General features: G+C 46.4%; 1 protein-coding gene and 1 non-coding gene across 2 annotated transcripts; both read right to left on the reverse strand.

Annotated features, from left to right (window-relative positions):
* Positions 1–1,591: 1,591 nt before the first annotated feature.
* TRNAL-AAG (transfer RNA leucine (anticodon AAG)) lies at positions 1,592–1,673 on the reverse strand. Its single transcript has one exon. It is a non-coding gene; the product is annotated as a tRNA-Leu (tRNA).
* A 7,155-nt stretch (positions 1,674–8,828) lies between these two features.
* LOC110091513 (uncharacterized) lies at positions 8,829–23,753 on the reverse strand. The gene is made up of 4 exons (XM_078388206.1): positions 22,743–23,753; positions 21,149–21,293; positions 17,397–18,281; positions 8,829–10,606 (listed from the first exon to the last, which is right to left on the reverse strand). The coding sequence occupies exons 1-4, from the start codon at positions 23,532–23,534 to the stop codon at positions 9,576–9,578; spliced, it is 2,853 nt and encodes a 950-aa protein (XP_078244332.1). The 5' UTR covers positions 23,535–23,753; the 3' UTR covers positions 8,829–9,575.
* Positions 23,754–25,732: the final 1,979 nt, after the last annotated feature.

The following is a 25,732-nucleotide window of genomic DNA, read 5'->3' on the forward strand; positions in this document are numbered from 1 at the left end:
TTGCTTATCTGTTTCCTTAATACAAAGTCTACCATCTACAGAACCTCTCTCTATCTTTGCTCTGCCTTTTCAAAAAAAATTATTTTGATACCCAAGTGGGTTGCTAGCTTGAGTTCAAACAGCAGCAAAATCAATATTCCTTTCCTTTCAAAGAAATACTCTATTATTCTAAGACTCTCCGATTCTTAAGATTCTGTTAGGACTTATAGCTGAAGTGACAAAACCAATTGCTGGCACACCTCTGACATATTATAGGCCAGTATGAAGTCTTTTGGTGAAACTAGAATCGGCCATTAATACATAGTCCTGGCTATGTTTTCATCAGGATGAGGCAGAAGCATGCAGACATTTTGCATTTATTTGCCACCCTTTAGGCACATTTAAGTGTCAGAGGTAGTTTGTGGAAGATAAAGTGAAGCTTTTATCAAGTTGCATTTTTCGAGCTTTGGAATACACAGGCTTGTGTCCAGTAAGGATCATCTTGCTGGTGGAAGGAGAAATTAGGCTGCTTCCCTACCCTAATTTACTTTCTCCTGTGCTGCCTTCTATCTATCTATCTATCTATCTATCTATCTATCTATCTATCTATCTATCTATCTATCTATCTATCTATCTATCTATCTATCTATCTATCTATCTATCTATCTATCTATCTATCTATCTATCTATCTATCTATCTATCTATCTATCTATCTATCTATCTATCTATCTATCTATTTATTTATATCCCGCCCATCTGGTCTGGTTGACCACTCTGGGCGGCTTACAATTAAAAAAAATATACAATAAAATAAACCATAAAAGTTTACAAACAAACTGTGATACATGCAATAATGGAACAAAAAATAAATGAGAAATAAAAAGAAATTAAGTATTGACAGGAGGGAAGGCCTGAACGTACAGCCATGTCTTTAGTTGTCTCTTAAAAGTGCCCAGCGTAGGGGCCGCACGAATCGCCGGAGGAAGGTTATTCCAGAGGCGAGGAGCCACCCCCGAGAAGGCCCAGTTTCGTGTCCTTTCCTTCCGGGCCTCCCTCGGCGTTAGGCTCCTCAGCCTCACCTCCTGGCTCGTGCGGGTGATCCGAGTAGATCTAGGTGGAAGCAGGCGTTCCGCCAAGTATCGAGGTCCTAAACCGTTTAGGGTCTTATACGTAAGCATTAACACTTTGAAGTCAATGCAGAAACGGATGGGCAGCCAGTGCAGTGTGGCCAGAATAGGAGAGATAAAGGTAAAGGTAAAGGTAAAGGTTCCCCTTGACAATTTTTGTCCAGTCGTATCCGACTCTAGGGGGCGGCGCTCATCCCGCTCTTCAAGCTATAGAGCCAGCGTTTGTCCGAAGACAATCTTTCCGTGGTCACATGGCCAGTGTGATTTAGACACGGAACGCTGTTTACCTTCCCACCAAGGTGGTCCCTATTTATCTACTCGCATTTGCATGCTTTCGAACCACTAGGTTGGCGGGAGCTGGGACAAGCGACGGGTGCTCATTCCGTTGCGTGGATTCGATCTTACGACTGCCGGATCTTCTGACCCTGCAGCACAGGCTTCTGCGGTTTAGCCCACAGCGCCACCACGTCCCTCAAAAAACCTTTGGCAGCGGTGGGATTCGAACCCACGCCCCCGAAGAGACTGGAGTCTTAATCCAGCGCCTTAGACCGCTCGGCCACGCTACCGTAGGAGAGATATGTTGGTATTTTCTCACTCCAGTAAGGAGTCTGGCCGCTGCATTCTGCACCACCTGAAGTTTCCACATCAGCTTCTAAGAAAGCCCCACGTAGAGCGCGTTACAGTGATCTAATCTATAGATTACGAGCGCATGCACTAAGGTGGTGAGCGCCCCCGTGTCAAGTTAAGGTCGCAGCTGGGCAATCCGCCAGAGATGGAAAAAGGCGGTGCTCCATTGCCACCACACCAAGCTCAGTTACCCAACTCACACTTAACAGCAGATCTGAAGTGGTCTGCAAGAGGGAGGGGCATCACTGAAAACTGTCTCCTTCCCTCTTCTGAAAGAGGACAGTGCCTTCTATCAGTGGAGTGACTTCCAGCACGCTTTTTTCATTTTCATGTGTTGTTTCATGTTTTGCCCATGAGTGATTGATTGATTGATTAGGCAACCTTCAGTCTCAAGAGACTAGGATAATGTGCTCTGTATGGAGGATTTGGAACAGCATCTACTGTGGTTGAGAAGACCGATTCGAAACTGACAATCCCTTCCACACTGAAGATAAATACAATCTGTCCTCTGTCCAGCTCCCTAACTTTGCTGGTTTCGGGACTGACCCTTTGCCTCGGCCTGGTGGACAAGGGTCTCTTCAAATTGGGAGAGGCCATGATGGTGCCTGCCTCCAGGCTGAATGCTCAGATCTCAAGGTTTCCCATCTGTTGAGGTCCATTCCTAAGGCTTTCAGATCCTGCTTGCAGATATCCTTGTATCGCAGCTCTCATCTCCCTCTGGGGCAATTTCCCTGCACTAATTCTCCATACAGGAGATCTTTTGGAATCCGACCATCAGCCATTCTCATGACATGCCCGAGCCAATGTAGACATTGCTTTTTCAGTAATGTATACAAATTCCAGCTCGATCTAGGACTACTCTATTTGGGACTTTGTCCTGCCAGGTGATACCAAAAATGTGCCAGAGGCAACACATATGGAAGGTGTTCATCCCTGCTAACCAGATCAAAGGTCTTTGTGAGATCAGAAATAATTTCAGTGAGGAGTCAAGTATGTTAAGCCCGGAGACAAAAATCTCCATTTATTTGGTTCAGCATTGTGTCCCCCCCCAAAGATTATTATTAATAATAGTAATAATATAAATGCAGAGCTGGAAGGGGCCTTATGGGGTCATCATGTCCAGCCCTGTCAAGGCACAGTGGGGAATCGAACTCCCAACCTCTGGCTCCGATGATAAAACATGAATGAATAGATTCAAATCAGAAGAAAATACATTTCAGCTGGAGATTAGGAGGAGCCTCCTGAGAGTTAAGTGCTTTCTTTCTGCCTTCCACTTTTTCTAGCATTATGACCTTTTCCAGTGGCTCTTGTCTTCTCAGGCTCTGGCCAAGCTCATGACGATCTCTGTTTAGTCATTTCAGCTTCTAGTAAGAGTCCGGCTTGACGTGGTCTGTTCTTGGTGTTATGTGCCCTCCAGTTACCTCTGACCTATGGCAACCCTATGAATGAGTGACCTCCAAAATGTCTCGTTCTCAGCTGCCCTTCTCAGCTCTTGCAGACTCAAGGCTGTGGTTCCTTTTGGGACTCAATCCGTCTCGTATTCCTCCTTTCCTGCTGCCTACCACCTTTCCCAGCATTATCGTTTTTTCCAGAGAATCCTGCCTTCTGATGATGGGTCCAAAGAAGGGCAGCCTCAGTTTCATCATTTTTGCCTCCAGAGAGAGTTCAGGCTTGATTTGCTCTAGGACCCACTTGTTTTGTCTTTCTGGCAGTCCAGGGATAGCCATAAAGCAATCCTCCCGCACCATATTTCAAACAAATTAATTGTTAGCTTCCTTCACTGTCCACCTTTCACACCTGTACATGATGATTGGAAACACAAGAGTATGAATGAACTTGGTCTCCAGTGACACATCCTTACATTTGATTATATTTCCTAATCCTTTCATTGCTATTCATCTGAACCTCAGTCTCAAGTTCCATTTGGAGACTCCTTTCTTTGGAGTTGGAATGCATATTGACCATTTCCAACCTGTGGGCTGTTGTCTTGTTGCCCATGTCTGTTAGCTTATGCTTGTTAGGATTTTCAACAGATTCAACCTCTCTGGCTTGAAATAGTTCTATTGGTATCCCATCTACCTCAGGCGATTTATTTCTTCCCAGTGCTTTCAGAGCAGCTATCATTTCGCTTTCTAGAATTGCAGGTGCCTCATCATAGGGCTCCTCTTCAAAAGAGTCTGTCATCCTTTTATCTCTTCTGTACCGATCTTCAATACTGTATACTGTTTGCAGTAAGCAGGAGGTGTAGTGTTAGCTTTCTGCAGCAAGAGCCTCCGCCCTGGGTTCTTTGACAGTTAAAACAACCGAGTTCCAGTTCCTAGAGAGGAAGAGACGGGGGAAAGAACAGCTGCAGAGGGAATCCTGTTTCCGGTCTCTCCCTCCCATCACCCGAAGTGGAAAAGCTGAATTCGTTCTTGCTTTACAGCAGGGGTCTCAAACTCAATTTACCTGGGGGCTGCTGGAGGCACAGTCTGGGCCGCATCAGATTTTCCACCAAGCGGAGCAAGAGCCTGAGGAAGCTGCCCAGGAGTTTCCTTAGCCCGGCTGGGGCTCCAAGGAGGAGGAGGAGGAGCCTGCGAGCCCTCCTTACGGGCCACGACCTCCTCCGGCTCCTTCTTCACTACCACTGCCAGCAGCAGCAGCAGAACAAAGAAGTGGAGAAGGGAGGGAGCACTGGCTACTGCCTAGTGTGTGGGGGAAACAACATAATTTTTTTAAAAAATCCCTCTCAGTATCACTTTGCCAAAGGAGAAAAGCCCCCATCGGTACCCGCAAAATTAAACAGAATGGGGCGGGGACCCCCACAGATAGATGCACGTGCACGCACACAAACACACACACACTGAAGTCCGGCAACCTTCCTCTGAGGGCCGCCCTCAAAAAAAGGCGCACTCAGCAGCAGCAGGTACCCTCACCACGACAGAGGAGCAAACTTTGCGAGGCGAGCCCAGGCAGCTTCCAGAGTCGAGGTGGCTGAAGCAGGACGAGGAAGCATGGCTGGGCGCTGAGGCGGCCGCTGGCCGGGCTGGTGCTGGGGGTGCCAAGAGAGAAAGAGAGCCAAAGAACTGCTTCCCTGGAAGAGGTGGCGGTGGTGGCAGCTGCTGTTGGCGGCTTGGAGGCGCTCTTCGAGGACGGCTTGGGAGAGAGCGCCACTCTCAGGCATTGCTCGGTGGCAGCTTGGGCGCTTGTGGAAAAGGGCCAGCAGTGTGCCTTGCTTGCCGGCTCTCCCCCAAGACAGCGCCTCTTGCACCCTCCACCCGGAACTGCAGCCTGCCAGCCAGAAGACAGGTGGGTTGGCTAGCAAGCTGCAGTTCTGGATGGAGAGTGCAAGAGGCGCTGACTTGGGAGAGCGCTGGCAAGCAAGGCGAGGCTTTTTTTGACTTTTGACAGCAGAGGACGTGTGGGTGCTTCGGGGGGGTAGGCAAGGCAGGGGCCACAAACTATCATCTGGCAGGCCGCAAATGGCCCCCGGGCCGCATGTTTGAGACCCCTGCTTTACAGAAAGGCTGGAGGCTGCTGTAAGTTAAACGGGGGAGCGAAGTTGCAAAGGGGGACTAGAAATCATCATCATCTTAGAACTGCAGAGCTGGAAGGGACCCTATAGATCATCAAGTTCAGCTCCTGTCAAGGAGGCAGAAGGGAAGATTCGAACTCCCATCCAGCCTGACAAGCTCCCCTAGGCTGCAAGAGGTGCAACCCTCTAGAGCTGCCTAGAGTGGGCGCAATGACCAGATAGGCGGGGTATAAATACAATAAATAAATAAACCCTGTGCAGGGGATGGTTGGGTGGCTGCCGGAGGCGGTGAGCACTCCCAGTGCTGGAATCATTCAAGGGAACATTGAACAACCATCTCGCGGATCTCCTTTGACTTCGATTCCTGCATTGAGGAGAGGGTGGGACTCCACAGCCTTACAGTATATGCCTCTCCCAACTTCATTATGCTATGATTTGATACTATACTGTACTGTACTATACTATAGTGGTTGAAATAACCAGATAGGCGGGGTATAAATAGAATAAATAAATAATATACTATACTATACAGTACTACAGAATCATCTGTCCTGTCTGAAGCCACATTGATGTTTCTCCTCGTATAGGGTAGCTCTCCTTCTCCCTCCCAAAATGGGTGGGTGGGTGGGGAGATGCTCCCTTTTCCTGGCCACCAGTTGTTCCCAGGGAACAATTCCTCAGCAGTATCGCTCAGCAACTGGGACTTGGGAGATCTGGGTTCAAGCCCCTGCTGAGCCATGAGATGGGGCCACTTTTGGGACTCTGCAGGTTGCCCAAGACTACACAGGCTGGCTCTTTTCCACAGAAAAGGGGGATCAACCCTCCAACCTGAACCACTTAGCTATCAAACAGGCTACAGATTCAGATAGAAAATAGATTTTTATCTTCTCATCACTGAACTTTCCTGCCACCTTTTTTTCCCTCCTCTTCATTTCAGGGCTGACCTCTAAGTTTCAGACCTTGGGTTTGTCCGCTCCCAGGCCGTGGAGAGAAAAAAGATGCAATTGCTAGAGTTAAGGTGTGCTAATGTTCCATACTGATTGGTTGTTATAGATTATGTATTACTTTGGGGAATAGCTTTCTATTAGCAATGTTGCTTTATGTAGCAATGAGCATCAAATGCAAATCACTGTCATAATAATAGTAAAGTGCCATTTGAGATAAGGCAGAGCTTCATCAGAGACTATATTTTTTTATAATTGCTGGGTAGCTCAGTGGTTTAGGTCTGTGGCTACAGAGCCAGAGTTTGAGAGTTCGGTCCCTCACTGAGCCTCCTTGACAGAGTCTGGACTTGATCCATAGGGTCCCTTCCAGCTCTGCAGTTCTAAGGTTATTATTAAATTATCAACAAGCCACATGATCATGACGCCTAGCCTCGTGGTGCAGTGGTTAAACTGCAGTGTTGCAGTGAAGCCTCTTCATACGACCGAGTTCGATTCCAATGGGTTCAGGTAGCCAGCTTGAGGTGGGTAGACTCAGCCTATCATCCTTCCCAGGTTGCTAAATTGAGTGCCCAGATTTCTGGCTGGAGTGTGTGTGTGTTTTCCAGTGCGTAGTCAGCATAACTGAATTGTAAACTGCCCAGAGAGTGCTTTAAGCACTACAGGGTGGAATATAATCAGCACGTTTCACATTGCTTTGATTTGGCCAAAGTATTCTTCCAAAGATCTCTGTGATAAAGTCACCCATCTCCTATCTGAAAGACCCTGTATGTGTTCAGATCCTCAGGGGACTGCCTTCTCTCATCCCACCACTTCCACACATATGAGAGGGTTTTTCCCTGTGGCTGCTCCCGAATGATGGATTTCTCTTCCTCGGGAGACGCGGCTGGCTCCCTTCTTCCTTTCCTCCCGCTGGCAGGTGAAAACATTCCTCTTTCGAGAGGCTTTAGGGAGGCAACGAAGATGGGGAGATCTTTTACATTAAAAACAAAACAAACATTAATACAGTGGGGTCTTGACTTGAGAACTTAATCCGTATTGGAAGGCGGTTCTGAAGTCAAAAAGTCTGTAAGTCAAGTCTCCATTGACCTACAGTGCATTGAAAACCGATTAATCCCGTAACAGGCCGTTTTTGTTCCATTTTGGTTTTTTTCTGGTCTGTAAGTCAATTCTCAGGCTGCAAGTCAAACCTAAATTTTGCGGCCAGAGAAGTCTGTAACTCAAAAAGTCTGTAAGTCAAGCCGTTTGTAAGTCAAGGGTCCACTGTATCTATGGTTTCCACAAAGCTAACAAACAGGGCATAAAAGGGAGAGCCACTGTCTTCATGGTTCACTTTTTAAAGCTCTTGGTAGAGCCGACCCTACTGCTAGGTCGCAGGTGGGCAGCCTGTGGATCTCCAAGGCCAGAATCCTATTGCTAATTCCAACTAAGGAGCCATATTTAATCAGTTGGATCTATATAAGCATTGATTCACCATTCAAATGCTGTACTCTGAATTACTAATAGAATTTTGGCCCAGATAATTTGGACTTCAACTCCTTCTTGTTATTGGTGTGATGACATGTAGTTACGTTCATCCAAATTTGGGAGACATGAGACATTTAAATACAGTGGTGCCTTGCTTTACGATTGTGCCACATTACGATGAATCCGCTTTATGACAATCTTTTTGCAATCACAATTGCGATTGCAAAACGATGGCCTGAATGGGGAAATTTCGCTTTGCGATATTCGGTTCCCTGCATCAGGAATCGATTCTTCGCAAAACGATGTTTTTTCAACAGCTGATCGGCGGTTTCAAAATGGCTCCCCACTGTGTTTAGGGATGGATTCCTTGCTATACAGGCAGCGAAAATGCCCGCCTTATGGAGTATCTTTGCTGGACGGTGAGTTTTAAGCCCATTGGAACGCATTGAAAGGTTTTCAGTGCATTTCAATGGGCTTTTTTTTTTTTTTTGCTTTATGATGTTTTCGCATAACAGCGATTTTCCTGGAATGGATTATCATCGTTAAGCGAGGCACCACTGTAGTGGTTTTACCCCAGCCACGCCTCAGTGAATTTCCATAGCTCAGCAGGGATTTGAACTCAAGTCTCCCGAGTCTGAGTACACCACTCAGTCCACTAAACCACACTACTGGCTCTGGATTAACAAGGTGCAGCTCACATGCTGTGGCAGGCATATGATCAGGCACATGGCCAGCACCTGCTACACTGCAATTTGGCAGCCAAAATTTTACATAATTTTACTTCCACCAGAGGACGATCCTAATGGAATCCTGGCTAATGTCTACTGAATACAAAGTCACCTAGAAAAGCACTCTTATAGGGTCCTACTTTGTTCATTATCATGAGAAGGTAGGATTCTCTGGAAAAAGACAATAATGCTAGGAAAAGTGGAAGGCAGCAGGAAAAGAGAAAGGCCAAATACGAGATGGAATGAATCCCTAAAGGAAGCCACAGGCTTGAGTCTACAAGAGCTGAGCAGGGCTATTGAGGGCAGGACCTTTTTGGAGGGCGCTCCTCCATTGGTTTACCATAAGTTGGGGGCGACTTGATAGCACATAACAAGGGTCCTCTTTAAAAATTCCACACTAAAATTGACATTTCTAGGCCTTACGGTGTATACTGGAGACTGGAAGACAAATATTTCCCCTTTTATTCTTATAGGAAAAAACCAGGAACACCAAATACTATCATACATTTCGACACAGCCATTCAAGGAAGAACATTTGTGACACTTATATTCACTTTTGATGACTCCGTAAAAAAACCTGATTATCTGTCTTCAACTGCTTTCTCTTATGATTATAAAACATCCAACAACCGTGTGCCTTCAAGACAATTCAGACTTACGGGTTTTCCAGGTAGGGCTTACTGAGAAGTGGTTTGCCCTTCCCTTCTTCTGTGGGGTATTTCTGGGACTGGGCACAGCTGGCCCAAGGCTACCCAGGCTGGCTCTTCCCCCAAGGAGTCCCAGTGGGAGGAATCGAACTCCCAACCCCTGGCTCCATAGCCAGAGACCCCAACCACTAAGCTATATAGCCACCTCTTATAAAACATGATTAAACACAAAAGCTATTTCATTCATGAGTACATAATTAATTTCATGGTTTTTTTGGGTGGGGGGGACAAAGGAAGGGGCTGGCTGAGAGAGCCAAATAAACTGATTTATCCCATTGTAGGTTCCCTCATATAAAATGGCTGCTACAAATAAAATTCTTTCCCACTTTCAAGTGTTCTCCCAGGGTGTTTTTTCTGATGCAAAATAAGAGGGGCACTTGACCAAAGCTATTTCCCCACTCCAGACATTTATATATCTTCTTCCCTCTTTCAGTTTTCATGCGGGAGCTAAGGTTCTTCCTTTTACAACCACTCTTTCCACAGTTCACACATTTATACTGTTTGTCCCCTGTGAGGGTTCTCCAACGCATACTAAGAGTTCGTCTCCCACTAAAGTTCCTTCCACACTCCAAACAAGTGTGTGGCTTCTCCTCTTGTGGATTTTTTGGTGTCGACTGACATGGCTGCGGGAGTAGAAGCCCTTCCCACACTCCGGACAACTGTAGGGTTTCTCCTCGGTGTGGGTCTTCTGATGCCGACTCAGGCGGCTGCGAGAGGTGAAGCCCTTTCCGCACTCCGAACACATATACGGCTTCTCCCCGGTGTGCGTTCTCTGATGCAAGATAAGATGGATGCTCTGAGAAAAAGGTTTCCCACATTCCAGGCATTTATAAGGTTTCTCCCCAGTGTGAGTTCTCTGGTGCACATTAAGAGTTCTTCTCTCACTGAAGCTCTTCCCACACTCCAAGCATGTATATGGCTTCTCTCCTGTGTGGGTCCTCTGATGCTGACTGACATGACTGCTGCAACTGAAGCTCTTCCCACACTCCAAGCATTTATATGGCTTCTCTCCCGTGTGGGTCTTCTGGTGCCGACTCAGGCGGCTGCGAGAGGTGAAGCTCTTTCCGCACTCCGAACACATACACGGCTTCTCCCCGGTGTGCGTTCTCTGATGCATGAGAAGATGGGTGCTCTGAGAAAAAGGTTTCCCACATTCCAGGCATTTATAAGGTTTCTCCCCGGTGTGAGTTCTCTGGTGCACAGTAAGAGTTCTTCTCTCACTGAAGCTCTTCCCACACTCCAAGCATTTATGCGGCTTCTCTCCTGTGTGGATCCTCTGGTGCTGACTGGCATGACTGCTGCATCTGAAGCTCTTCCCGCACTCCAAGCATTTATATGGCTTCTCTCCTGTGTGGATCCTCTGATGCTGACTGACATGACTGCTGCATCTGAAGCTCTTTCCGCACTCTGGACAACTATAGGGTTTCTCTCTGGTGTGGGTCCGCTGATGCTCACTCAGCAAGGTGTTCCGAGTAATGCTCTTTCCACACTCCACGCATTGATAGGGTTTCTCTCCTGTGTGGATCCTCTGGTGCAGGCTAAGATAGCCGCTCTGAGTAAAGCTCATCCCACACACCAGGCATTTGTAGGGTTTCTCTCCCATTTGGGTTGTCTGATGCGCCCCGAGATCACAGGTCTGACTAAATTTATATGGTTTGTCTCCAAGCTCAGAACACTTATCCTTCCTCTTTCTCTCGGTCAGCTTTTCTTGGACCCACCTTTCAGGGCTACTTTTACAAACAAAAGGTTGAGCTCTCTGCTTTGTCTGTGGTTCACTTGTCCTCTGCAGCTGCTCTGGTCCACCTCTCTCTGCCTTATCCAAGCACTCAACTCTTTCGGGAGACCCACTGTATGCTTCTCCATCAGTATTTTTCTTCTGTTGTACCATGGCTGGAAGAAGGAGAGAAACAAATTAGCTGCAAAAAAAAAATCATTAGGGAAGCTGATTTTCTTCTACCGGGTTAGGAAACCTGGAAACACACTCTGAAAACTAGCTTTAATCTTAGATGGAGAAAGAGAGATAGCCATCTTAGGATTTGCACCTGATGGAAGGGGTAAAAATAAGGTCACTCTTCCCTTGCCTAGTAGTCATTTCTAGGCATGGGACTTTCAGAAGCCATGGACTAAAGCACTCAGAAGTCAGGAGGAATTCCTTCCAGCTAGATTTTCTGGGAGCTTTAAATTAAATAAAAAAGTGCCTGTAATCTCTTTCACCTAATAATGGCTTTTCCCAGACATGATGAAGATGGAGGAAGCAACTGGCCTAGGTGAAGTTACATGGGATGTGCAAGGCATTATGGGTCTCGTAGTCTCCCTGCCCATTACGCTCCGTGCATTTTGCCTCTTAGGAAGCTAGCTACCAGGTAGCAGCAGTAGCTGAGGGTGAAAATGGGACTTGGCACAGGTCTCTCCTAACACCACTCATGATCATTTCAGGTCCACCACAGGTCAGGCACAACACAACTTTGGACATTCATGCAGGAGGCAGAAGGCTGGGAGTCCTGACTCTAGAAGGGGAGATCCACACATACACCAGCCCCTAATCTGTGCTAGGCAAGAAGAGGAGGTGGAAGGACAGGCGAGGAGACCCTCCCAATCACTGAGTCTCCTGCCATCCCGGCCCTTTCTCTCTCTCAGAAAGGAGAGACCTTGGGTCGGTGGGATACTTACCCAAATATGCCACGTTCTCAAAGTTGTCCATCATGACCTGCTCATACAGGGCCCTCTGGCTCGGGTTCAACAGAGCCCACTCTGCCTGGCTGAAGTACATGGCGACCTCCACAAAGCACACAGGGCTCTGAAAGTAATAGCAATAGGCATCCTTCAGTCTTGAGAGACTATGGTATCGTGCTCTGCATGGAGGACTTGGAACAGCGTCTAGTGTGGCTGAGGAGGCCAATTCGAGAGGGACAATCCCTTCCACACTGAAGACAAATACAATCTGTACCCCGTCTAGCTCCCTGATTTTGCTGCTTTCGTGACTGCCAATTTGAAGAGACCCTTGTCCAGCAGGCCGGGGCTCTGAAAGACCGGAGGGGGGGAACACATGTCCCTGGCAGACAACTCCCAGGTGGACTCAAACTTTGGAAAAAGGGGTGAATCTACACTTTTTTTGTTTTTTGGCGAGATAGAACGGCCTCATCCAGGAGGGAAGAAGGTTTGGACACGCCCACCCCCACTTAAATGCCTTTCAGCAGGTCCAAGAGGAAGATCCCCCCCTGTGTTGAGGGACCCCCCCCCAAAAAAAAGGATCCCACATCTTCTTCGACCTCCTCCCTACCGGCACGACAGCCATTTCCTCCTCCTGCCTGGGAAAGACGTGGCGAAGCGTCACCCCGTCCGTCCTCTTGCTCTGCGGCCTGCAAGGGAGACAAAGAAGAAGCCAAAAAAAAAAAAATTCTGGAAGATCAAGGAAACAAAGAGGAGGAAAACCCTGATTTCTTCCCACCTAAATCCAAATTTTTCCCTTTTTTCTTTCCCCTTCGTCTCCAACCTCCACCTCCCACTCCTCAAACGCTCCCCTTTAACTCACGTGGTGCTCAAAGTCACGTGCCCAGTCCGATCCCGGAAGTCCCACGACTCCCAGTCCCTTTCTCCGGGGGGCTCTCTAGGACTCGAAGCTTGGCTTGTTTTAACTCTCAGAGGGCCGAGAAAAAATAGTGAAGAATTCCATGGGTCAGCGGGCAGCTAGAGGGTTGCCACCTTTTTGCGCGGCTCTCTGCAGCTGTGTATTTAGAAGGGCTTCGAGTTGTAGCCTTACAGGCAAATTAAAACCACCACGACATGGATGTCGCCTCCTGGTGTTTCCTAAATCCAAAACAAAAAAATTGAGGGACTAGTAGATCTAGGATCAATTAGAATTGCACCGTTTTGTGCTTTTTTTGTGGGCGCCAGAGCTGTGTGTTGGCCTGTTTGTTATTATTATGTGCTGTCAAGTTGCCTCCAACTTACAGCTAACCTTTGAAGGAGCGCACTCCAAAATGGCCTGGCCTCAACTGCCCTGCTCACCTCTTGTAGACTTGTGGCCTGTGGTTTCCTTTAGGTTACCAGTCCATCTTGTATTCGGTCTTCCTCCTTTCCTGCTGCCTCCCACCTTTCCCAGCTTTCTCGTCTTTCCCAGGGAATCCTGCCTTCTCAGGATGTGCTCAAAGGAGGACAGCCTCCGTTTCAACATTTTTGCCTCCAGTGATGGTTTAACTCACTTGTTTGTCTTTCTGGCAGTCCACGGTTTATCCGCAAAGCTCTCCCCTAGCACCACATTTCAACTATCCTCCAAGATGAAATATGGGGAAAAAAAGCTTCCACTATTATAAGAGCCAATGGGTTGAGTGATGAGTTAGGGAATGGGGAGTCCTGGGTTCAAATCCCATTTCAGCCATTCACAGAGGTGTGCATACTTGGCACTGGTGAAGCCATTTCTTAAATATCTCACGTAACCTCAAAACCCTGTTAGTGCTGCTGTAAATCAGATTATGAGACTCCTATAGTACACTCTCATCTGGTACAACAAAGTGATGGGTGCCTCCCAATATATTTGACACCCACTGGGTGCCAGTGGTCTTCAGGCTTCAATTTGGATTCCTGCATTGAGCAGGCGTTTGGACTTGATGGCCTTATTAGGCCCTCTCCAACTCCATTATTATTATTACCACCGATGCCACACATGGCTTAGGAACCACATACCGGCCAACATGCTCCCCCGGACCATTTCAGATCATCTGAGACTTTGCCAGGTACCAAATGTCAAAGCTGTCCAACTGATATGTCACAAGGAGATAGTTTTGTGTGATAGATCCTATGCTCTGGAAATCCCTTCCAAAAACCCAGAAAAATAGATCTTTACAGGGATTCAGGAGGAGGTGTACGGCGAAGCTGTTTCAGAAGGCTTTTCGATTATCTTAGTTTTGTATGTGTTTTTAAAATCAGTTTTCTTGTTTTAATCTTGTGTTGTTCTCACTGTCATCAGAGGGAAGAATGGAATATAAATGAAAATAAGAACCAATGAATACTCGCCGGGTCTTCTAAAGCTCCCTGGCAGATGAACTAGTTCAGGCCCATCCCATGGAAATGTTGTTTTGCTTGTTTCTGCAGGTCTAATCTCTTTTTTAATAATAATAAAAAAAACCTGGCTGGGCAGCTCTGTGAGATAAGTAGCTGGCTGTGGAGCCAGAAGCTGGGAGTTCAATTCCCCTTCATTTGCCCTAGGAGAAGAGCCAACCTGTATAGCCCTGGGCAAGCTGCACAGTCAAAGAAATTCCACCAGAAGAAAAGACACGTTCTGAGTACTCTGTACAGTACTTAGAAAACCCTGGAAAGGGTCACCCTACGTCGGAATGGACTGGATGGCACATCATTGTCATTCACCTCTGGCGAAGGGGCAAGGTCAAGCTCGTTGCCACCTCAAACACAGAGGTCCTGTCTCCTCCTGCATCGCATGCTGCTATATGGAAAGACTCACACAAGCGAGGACAATGAATCGGTCTACTCTGCTATCTCCGGATCTCATCCTGTGGGTTTGCTATTTTATGAACAGAATAACGTTTGGTAGGTGTTTTGATGGCAACAACACAAAAATTGACCCAAACCAGTCCATTTTGGGATAGAATCATTACGGAGGCTCTCTTGATAAAACTGGAGCCTCATTTTATCCACAGAGATAGTGGTATTACCTTTAAGAGCTTGCTGAAAGCTTTTGTTTTGTAAACTGGATAGACTTGGCAGGTTTTCCTGATATAATACTAGTGGGGGGTGGCTCTTTAATCTTAATCTGCCTGGGTTTGGTCTGAAGGTCCACCCAGCTGGTTCTGCTCATACCTGGAGGTATTTAAGGTTATCTTTGTTTGGTTTGATATCGTGCCTTCCCCCAACAAAGATGGTGCGGGGCTACTGCCGTTGGAACCTTGGACTACTTTAATAATAAACACGAATTGACACAACTGGAAACTAGTGAGTTGTTTACACAAATACAACAAATGTCTGAAAAGTCCAGTCAAGTGTAGCCTCCCAAGGATACAACGTATAACAGGTCTGCTTCCGAGTATGCTAGTTGTTTCCTGTGGTTTCTGTCTTAAATCTACAAATGGGAACTGCAATAAAATGTTGCAGTGTGAGTGGTTTCATCCTTTTTGGTTCATTCTCCCACTCTCACTCCCCCCCCCAAAACCACAAGGCATGCTCAGGTGCTCTTGAGTTCTTTCTGAGGGTTCTCCCACCATGAAGGGTGTTTCTCCCAAAGCCTTTGGACTACAATTCCCAGAATCCCTCATTGCCATTGTTCAGGGATGCTGGGGGTTGCGTTACCCAAACGACAGTATTTCCAGGCTCATTTTGCCTAAAGGTCTTTCGTACTTCCCCGAGCTTTCTCAAACTTATCTCCCCTTGCGCACGGATGGCCCTGTTTTGGTTGTGACCCACATTCAACATCCTGCAAGAGCCTCAAAGGAGCAATAACAGCCCAGGGGGAGATTACAGAACTTTAATATGATTTATAGCATATTCACCTCTTCTGAAAATCAGCTCAAAAAGTTCACTTCGAATATAACAAAGAATACATTTGTCAACATATAGTTCCGATGCGTGGTTCGCTTCACCTGAACGAGCTGGTGCAGACAAGGCATCATCACCCATTTTTAGCAGGGGTGGGCCCCCTGCATGCCATATGTGGCCCCCGGCACACTTCTGGAGCCCCCGCCCTGCCATGACCACCACCATATCAGAAGCAAATGAAAAGCAAAAAGAAAAAATATCGGGGGGGGGGGAAGGAAATTGTACTTCTGGAAGCCTCCAGGAAGGATAATTCTACTTAAAAAGAAGGCACAGCCCCCTGCACCTTATTCCACTCCCCCAAAATAAAAGTTAAAAAAAATAATAATGCAGAAGTCAATACCTCTGCTTGGGGGCACAGTGCAAACCCATATTGTTTACAGGGAGGAACTGGGCCCCAACCTTCTAAAATTTGCCCACCCCATCTATGGGCAACACTGGGGGGGGGGGAATTCCAGATTTTTTAAAAAAGATTCCCATGAAGAATACGTTTGGAAATAACATACCCACAGAGGAGCCGGGCTGATATCAAATAAGATTGTTGGGATAAGGACTACGGGTACTCTCCAGCTGTTTTGGACTACAACTCCCATCAGTCCAAGCCAAGATGGCCCATGATCAGGAATCATGGGAACTGTCGTTCAAAACATCAGGAAGCCACCAGGTCGCTTATTTCTGGTTTGCTCAGAATGAGACATTTGGTTAAGTTACTTTCTTGGACTACAGTTCCCAGAATCCACCAGTCATCACAACCCTGGCTCCCTCAAAATCCTTCCGAGTCCCCAAATATGCTTTAGCACACTGTGGCCAAAACCTTTTTGCTTAGTGTAGTAAGTTGCACGAGAGTAGTCATACTGAATCAATGGAAATTTGGTGAATCAACTCCTCTATTACTGTACTTCCATTTATTCACGTCGATCTGCTCTAACAGTGCTCCATTGGAAATGTGGTGCTGGAGGACGGTTTTGCAGATACCCTCAACTGCTAGAAAAACTAAACGATAGATCCTAGATCAAATCAAGAACCATCTCTGGAGGCAAAAAATGTTGAAACTCAAGCTGTCCTACTTTTGATACATCCTGAGAAGACAGGATTCTCCGGAAAAGACATTAACGGTAGGAAAAACTGAAAGCAGCAGGAAAAGAGGAAGACTAACTACAAGATGGATTGACTCCCTAAAGGAAACCACAAGGCTTGAGTTGGCAAAAGCCGAGCAGGGCAGTTCAGGGCATTTTGGAGATAACTCTTCCATATAGCACCACCATAGGTGGGAGGTGACTTGAGAGCAATAACTGTGAGTTATTTTAGCATACAAAGTCAGAGTTAAGAGTAATAATCTTAGAACTGCGGAGATGGAAGGGACCCTTCGAATCTTTGAGTCCATCCCCTGTCAAGGAGATACAGTGGGGAACTGAACTCCCAACCTCTGGCTCCATAGCCAGAGACTTAAACTACTGAGCTATAGGCCCTTTGAATCAATGGAACCTACAGAGTAGACTCGCTAAATCCCCATTGATTCAATGAGTCGACTCTAGTATAATTTACCACACTAAGTAAGAGGATTTTGGCCATTTGGTGTTGTCATAAGGGCTAGAAAACAGATTCAAAAAACAACAGGGATTTCTGTGCTTTCCTGGAAAGATGAAACTCCTTCCAACCCCAATTCACAGTCCCTCTTCTATGTGAATGATCTGATGCCTTATAAGATGCTGGCTCTGACTGAAGCTTTTCTCACACCCCGGGCAGGCGTATGGCTTCTCGCCCGTGTGAATCCTCTGATGTTTCACGAGACTGGATTTATCCAGGAAACTCTTGCTGCAGTCTGAGCACTGGTATGGTCTCTCTCCCGTGTGGTTCCTCTGGTGCCGGACCAGGTGCTGGACGAGACTGAAGGTTTTCGCGCACTCCGAGCATTTGTAGGGTTTCTCTGTGTCGTGGATCCTCTGATGCCGGACCAGCGTGTGGCTCCTGTTGAAGCTCTTCCCGCACTCTAGGCACTGGTACGACTTCTCTCCCGTGTGGATGGTCTGGTGGTTGATCAGGCTCGACCGGTCGCCAAAGCTTTTCCCGCAACTGGCGCATTCGAAAGGTTTCTCCCCCGTGTGGGTCCTCTGGTGCCGGATCATGCCCGAACTGTTCAGAAACCTCTTGCTGCAGAACGAGCACTGGTACGGCCGCTCTCCCGTGTGGATCCGCCGATGGCTCTTGAGGTGTGAGCTCCAGCTAAAGGTTTTCCCGCATTCCAAGCACTTATAGGGTCTCTCTCCGGTGTGCGATCTCCGGTGTCTTTCGAGCTGAGAGATCCAGCAGAAGATTTTCCCGCAGTCCGCGCAGCGGTATGGTTTTTCGCCCGGGTGGGTCCTCCAGTGTCTAAGGAGGTTCGACTCGTCCCTGAAATTTTTCCCACACACCCCACACCTGTTCCTCTTTTTCCCTTTGTGTAGTCTTTGCTGCATGGCGATTTCGTGGTAGCTGGCCACCTGGCACCCCCCAGATGTATCCCTCCACATTTCCGTGGGCATCTCCTCCCGTGTAGCTAGGTTGTTTTGATCTCCAAAATTTTTTTGACGTTGCTGAGATTTTGTACCTTCCATCAAGGTGTCCTGTACTGGCTCTTCATTCTCGCTCATTTTCCAGCTGTCTCTCACTGGAAGAAAAAAGAAGAAGAAGCCCCATAACGTCAGAACAGTAGGCAGCATTTTGTTTAAAAAGTTGTGTGATAAATGCCAAACAACATGCTGAGGAGGAGTTTAATACCACAACCTCTGTCCAGAAGCCCTTTGCAGACTGTCTCTGTATCCATCTAAGAAGCTAACCTGGCCCCAGCAACGGCCAAGAGAATTTGGGACTTTAATAAAAGCATTTAATATTTTGGAACAATCCACAACTATCCCATGTTATTCAACATCTTTATCAATGACGTGGATGAAGGAATAGAGAATATGTTGATTAAATTTGCAGATGATAACAAATTGGCAGGGGTTGCTAATTCCACAGAGGACAGGTTTAAAATTCAAAATGACCTTGAAAGATTATCCTGAGCTGACACTAACTAACTAACTAACTAACTAACTAACTAACTAACTAACTAACTAACTAACTAACTAACTAACTAACTAACTAACTAACTATCAATCAATCAATCTATCTATCTATCTATCAATCAGTTAACTTCTACCCCACCCATCTAGACCAAAGGTCTACTCTGGGCATCATTAAATTTTTTAAAAACAGTGAACCATGACCTTTAAAAATGAATTTCAACACAAAGAAATGTAAGGTCCTACACCTAGGCAGAAAAAAATGAACTGCACTGATATAGGATGGAGGACACCTGGCTAGACAACAGTACCTGTGAAAGGGATCTAGGAGTCTTGGTAGACCACAAACTGAACATGAGCCAGCAGTGTGATGCGGCCGCCAAGAAAGCCAATGCAATTCTTGGTTGCATCAACAGGAATCAATAAACCTCTCTTCGAGTATTGTGTCCAGTTCTGGGCACCTCAATTCAAGAAGGATGTTGACAACCTGGAACGTGTCCAGAGGAGGGCGACCAAAATGGTCAAAGGTCTGGAAGCCATGTCCTATGAGGGAGCTGGGAACATTTAGCCTTACAAAAAGAAGGTTGAGTGGGGACATGATTTGTTTTGTTGTTGTTTAGTCGTTGTGTCTGACTCTTTGTGACCCCCATGGACCAGAGCATGCCAGGCCCTCCTGTCTTCCACGGGGACTGGATAGCTACGTTTAAATATTTGAAAGGATGTCATGTTGAAAAGGGGACAGGTTTGGTTTCCAGGGCTCCAGAGACTAGGACACAGAGCAACGGTTTCAAACTACAGGAAAAGGGATTGGACTGGATGGCCTCAGTGGTCCCTTCCAGCTCTATGACTCTGTGACAAGAACTTGGTGCACAGCCTGAAGAAGAGGAATTATCATCAAAAGCTAGCTGTTTGTTGTTTGTTTGATATTTATAGATGGTCTAATAGAGGTATCATCTGCTCCTGAATTTATATTCTTCTGGAAGCCACACAGTTTTTTTCCTGATTTTTACTAGAGAGAAAGAAAAAGAGGCTTATTTTAACCTCACATCTACCATGACCTTCCTAGGTGGGCATAAACAACCTATTCTCTCTCATCCTCAATTTCCCCATTAGCACAGGAGTAATATAATACAGACTGGCTGGATAGCTCAGTGATTTAGGTCCCTGGTTGCAAAATCAGAGGTTGGGAGTTCAATTCCCCACTGGGCCTCCTGGGAGAAAAACCAGCCTGTGTAGCCTTGGGCAAGCTGCACAGTTCCAAGGTGCCCCCTGAAGAAGGGAAGGGTCAACCATTTCTAAGTACTTTCTACCTAGGAAACCTTGAAAAGGATCTCCATCCTTCAGAATTTGCTTGAGAGCAAATGACTATTAATATAATATGAACCAATTTTACAGTGAGGAGAGGAATTATGCAGGCCATGGGACTGCTTTGATGTGTCCTCTCCCCCCATATTCCCTCCAAAAATCAAGCCAGAAAAAAAATAATTACCCCTTAGGATAATTAACAAGGTTAATTCTGCTGCAGCCCTCTTCCGGAAAGAACAAGGAAAAAACTGTGTGGTCCCCAAGATTACGCAGATACCTTTCATTGAACCACAAAAAAAAGTCAAACAGACTGCAAACTTTGGTGGAGAAAATCCCACTTCTTCAGGCTGAGCACAACCCCTTTGTGGACAGTACAGAAAAATGGTGCGCCAGAGTCCAAAAATTCATAGGATGTGTCTGTGAGAGTTGATTTCGGTCCTCTGGAGGTGGCAAAGGGGCTTGAGATGGCTCGTCCCTACGGAAGAGTCTGTCTCAAGAAGAAGGTCTTCATCTGTCTGTGGAAGGACAGGAAAGATGAGGCCAGCTTGGCCAGCCTTACCCTAAGTTACTATGTAGTTACTTTTCCAGCACCAGTATAACTAGCAGTTATTCACTTTTTAAAGGTGTAATGACTAACACCTTAATTTGGGCATAGTGATAAAAGTGGCTTTCAAATACTACTTTTAAAAATATATTTTCAGGTCATTCTTAAAGGAACTGAATATAAATTATTAAGGTTTTACGCCATTCTCTGGCAATCCTAAGTGGTGCAGGAAGTATGCTTTGGTTTTGATTTTTTTTTTCTTTTTCATATTTTTATAAGTATTTCCAGTACGCAATATCAGAATTGGCTAGTGGAGAGCAGCAAAGTATATTTCCTGCATTTACTTCTCTGGCCTGGTCATAACAACAATTCAACACTTTTGATTGATTGATTGATTGATTGATTGATTGATTGATTGATTGATTGATTGATTGATTGATTGATTGATTGATTGATTGATTGATTGATATACTGCTCATCTGGCAGCCAAGGCCACTCTGGGCGGTTTTATGTCTAGCAAAATGGATTGCTTACATGATTGGAGCCAAAGCAATGACTATCGTAACGAATTTGTTGTAACGAAGGCCATGTTCTGAGCCTCAGTCATCACATCTGAATCCTTACCCATTAAGCTGGCCCCCGTTTCCTCTTCCTCCTGCTGCTGCTTTTCCTCCTTGACTTCCTTCCCAGGAGGCTTCTGGGAGATGTCTGATAAAACCGGCTCAGCTTCGGAGAAATTCACGGTCACCATACGGAGTGGTCCGGGCACCTGAAACGGCAGCGAGAACCTTAGCTCAAGGTGGACTGAATGAATGAATAAGTGATAAGCTTTAAGTGAGCGCTGGCTCTACCGTTAGGTATAGTCAAGCGGCTGACGTAGGAACACAATAGATATCAAGGCAGTGTCGTATTTTTTTCCTAGCCTTTAGCTGCTGAACAGCGACAGATTTCAGACACTGAAATCCAGCAGTCAGTCACAGCTAGAGTAGGCCCATTGAATCAGTGAGGTTTTGATGAGTCAAACACCTATGTAGGTTTCCCACTGATTCCATGGATTTAGTCCAGCTGCAGCTTACTACTGGCCATCATCCCATCGTTCCTATGCTACACTCCATCCATCACCCTATCAAAAGGTCCAGATCCTACCATGATAAAACCAGCACACTGTATGGAGAGTTATCATTTCCCTGTCAATTTTAAGGACATACACTCTTGTAGTGGTATTGCTAAGAGTAAACCCAAACAAGCAAAAATTATAGAATCATAGAAAAGTGAAGTTGGAAGGGGCCTACAAGGCCATCAAGTCCAACCCCGTGCTCAAAGCATATCTGCCAGGTGATTGTTTTAAGTTTCTCTTGAATGCCTCCAGTATTGGAGCACTCACCAACTCCTGAGGTAACTGGTTCCACTGTCATACTGCTCTAACAGTTAAGACATTTTTCCTGATATTTAACTGAATAATCTTAGAACTGCAGAACTGAAAGGACCCTATGGATCAGGGAGTCCAGCCCTTTCAAAAAGGCCCAGTGGGGAACTGAATTCCCAAACTCTTTTCCGGTTGTTTTAGTCTGCAGTGTCTCTCGATCAAAGAAGATGAGAGACACTGCAGACTAAAACAACCAGAAAAATCGGCAGTAGCTGAACATGCCATAAAACAAGCTGGACATGAAATTCTATTTCAAAATACTGAAGTACTGGACAACACCAGCAATCATTATGTTAGACTGCAAAGGGAGGCCATTGAAATCCACAAACACTAGAAGAGCTTCAACAAAAAAGAAGAAAGTTTAAAACTCAACAAGGTGTGGCTCCCAGCACTGAAAAATACAGTCTGAAAAAAGTCAATGAACTCTATCCAGCCACAAGGACCAATGATGACTGCACACAAAAGACCAGCTAATGATACCCATCAATGACAGTGACAGATAATCTCTCCCTCTTATCACAACAATATATCCACAACAAAAACAGGCTGATCATCATAATCACCCAATCTCCTGAAAAGGACAAAAGCTGTTCCCAAAGCTATAAATACTAAACTATCCAACAAACTGCAAGAGAGCACAGGCAGCGTTCTGATGTTGCAGTCCGAAACTGTAACTTTTCCAGACGCTGCCATAAATAACAACCCTCACAATTGAAGCACGGACAATCAAATTGACAAAAAAAAAAAAACACATTATTGGGCAACTGCCTGTAAGGGAAAAAAAATCCTCACCTGCTCTTCCTGTCTTGTATGTTCTTGCTGCTTCTCCAGGAAGCCTTCGGCTAGAGCCACGGCCTGGATGCAGGTCTCTGCACCCCTTTCCTTCACCCAGCGCCGCATTTCCGGGGGCAGGATGGTCAGGAACTGTTCCAGGATCAAAAAGTCCAGGATCTGCTCCTTGGTGTGTTTCTCCGGCTGCAGCCACTGGCGGCAAAGTTCCCAGAGGCGGCCGTAAACGTCTCGGGGCCCCTGGGCCTCCAGGTAGCAGAACCGCCGGAAGCGCCGGCAGGCGGCATCCAATCTGGCATGATCTCCCACCTCCTCCTTCACGGGCTGGCCGTTGCCCTTCTCCCCGGCGTCCGGCGTCCGGGCCGGCCCAGCCGCAAGACCGAGCAAGGACAGGGTCATCTGTTCTTCTCCAGGCTTGTAGCTCGCGGCGGCCATTTCCTCAAAAGGAGGCAGGAGCATCGTCTCCGGACTGTTTCCTTGTTCCGAGCGAGGGGGCTCGGTTTCCTTCATGAGGTCCTGCCATGGGGCAGCCCACCCCTCCGACAACAGACCCTCCTCGTGGGGCTCCTGCTTTACATGGGGGGCTGGCGAGGAGGCGCTCCAGCTCAAGCAGGGTCCCAGGCTGCCCACACGGACAAGGCAGGGGCTCTCCCACGTCCCTGCGGATCCCGACTCCGGGTCCAGGCTTCTTACCAGCTCCTGATCTTCAATTTTTACAGAGAGATTTTCCCTCTGTTTCAGCAAGGCCGGGGGCTGGATGCTCAAGTCTGGAGCTTTGCCAGGCTCGGCGGCCATTTTCTTTCGCCACAAGAGATCCCACCGCAGTTCAGACCTCTGGTTGCAATCGTACACTCTTCTGCAGACACCTCTTCCGCAGGCTGTCCCTAGTTATCTGCTGAAAAGACAAAATCCACTGCTCCAGTTCTCTCCGGGATTCTTCACATGAGCGGAAAGCCCTGGGCAAAAGAGATTTCTCCCAACATAGTTTGTGACTCTCAAACCAAGCTTGACCCTGAAAAAAAAAGATAATAGGGAATTAGGTAATCATGATAGGATTGAAGAGGCTTCCATAGTCTAACAGCATGTTGCTTTTAAATGAACGTTGCTGGGTGGACAGGTCAGTGGTTGAGTCTCTGGCTGCAGAGCCGGAGTTTGGGTGTTCAATTCCCCACCGGCAAAGTATAGCCAGCCTGGTTAGCCCTGGGCAAGCTGCCCAGTCCCAGGGCTCCCCCTAGAGGAAGGGAAGGGGAAACCTCTTCTGAGTATTCTCTACCTGGAAAACCCTGAAAAGGGTCGCCATCAATTAGAACTGACTTTACGACACATGGTTGTTGTTACGTTCACCCCGTGCCCCTGCTTCTTTTTCTCAACCCAAAGGGCTCATGCTGGTGACGTCCCCTCTTTCTTTCGCTGCCACCAGTGGATTTCTTTATCCACACTGTAAAGGACTATAGTCTGACACGGGCTGCCAACACCAGAACTTGTTTATTAAATGGTATTAGGGTAATTAGGGTAATTAAGGATCACAGATGTTCTTTATTGATTTCATAGAATCAAAATCACTGAAATATCATATATGCTGCCACACATTCAATCACCTCCTGTTTTATTTATTCACTTTAACCAGCTTATCTTTATTAGTTTTGTTGCCAGGAAGGTCAAATACTAAGTTTTACTTTGTATTTGACCTTCCTGGCAACAGTTTCAGTTCTCGCACTTTCTCTGACTATCTCACTCTCTCTGCAAACCTCTCTCCTCCTCCTCTTCTCACTCACTCTCTCTCTCTAACTGACTTAACTGACTCTCTGTCTCCGCCCCTTCTGTCCTCTCATAGGCTCATGCAAATGAGATCTGGACATGAGTGACAGGAGTGACTTCACAGTTGTTATTATTATTCAAACAGAAGTACGGTGGTGCCTCGCAAGACAAATGCCTCGCAGGACAAAAAAACTCGCAAGACAAATGGTTTTGGTAATGGGGTTGATGACTCGCAAGACGAGTATTCCTATGGCCGCGTAAGACGAATGTTTTCCGTTTTTTTGTTCCTGCCTCATGTTTGCTGATTTTTAAAGGTTTTTCTATGATGTTTAAAAAGTTACAAGTTTTTTGATTGAAATTTTTGAAATCATCCGCACAATATGTATGGCTTTAAAGGTAAAAGGTAAAGGTTCCCCTTGACAATTTTTTGTCCAGTTGTGTTCAACTCTAGGGGCCGGTGCTCATCCCCATTTCCAAGCCATAGAGCCAGTGTTTGTCCGGACACAAACTTCCGTGGTCACATGGCCAGTGCGACTTAGACACAGAACGCTGTTACCTTCCCATCGAGGTGGTCCTTATTTATCTTGCATTTTTAACGTGCTTTCGAACCGCTAGGTTGGCGGGAGCTGGGACAAGCGACGGGTGCTCACTCCATCACATGGATTCAATCTTACGACTGCTGGTCTTCTGACCCTGCAGCACAGGATTCTGCGATTTAGCCCGCAGTGCCACCATGTCCCTTGCGCCACCACATCCCTCATGGCTTTAAAGAGCACTTAATAAACTCTCTGTAAACCAAATTTGACTTTGTCTGCCTTTTTTTGCCCATAGGAACACATTAATTAGATTTCAATGCATTCCTATTGGAAAATGCATTTCGCAAGATGAATTTTTCGCAAGACAACATTAACCGCAGAACGAATTAAATTCGTCTTGCGACGCACCAGTGTACATAGTTAAATGTAACAGAGATCGGAAATGTTGGCTTTTATAGACAGGAAGTCTCCGGAGTGAAACATCATTTTGAAAAACATTGCCAGGTCTTTTTAAAGAAAGAAACCTCAAAAGTAACTAGTCCAATAACTGTGGAGAAAAAGGGACGTCCAGCTAGTTTTGAAATTTACAACAGTGACTACCTACTTTTCTCTCCTCTAGAACTACAACTGTGACTAATCTCTTTCTAAACCTAACTTTCTGAGCTGTGGGGTTGATATTGTTATTACGTTGTTTGTCTT

The sequence above is a fragment of the Pogona vitticeps genome, chromosome 2 (assembly GCF_051106095.1).
Source record: "Pogona vitticeps strain Pit_001003342236 chromosome 2, PviZW2.1, whole genome shotgun sequence".
Lineage (NCBI taxonomy): Eukaryota > Metazoa > Chordata > Lepidosauria > Squamata > Agamidae > Pogona > Pogona vitticeps.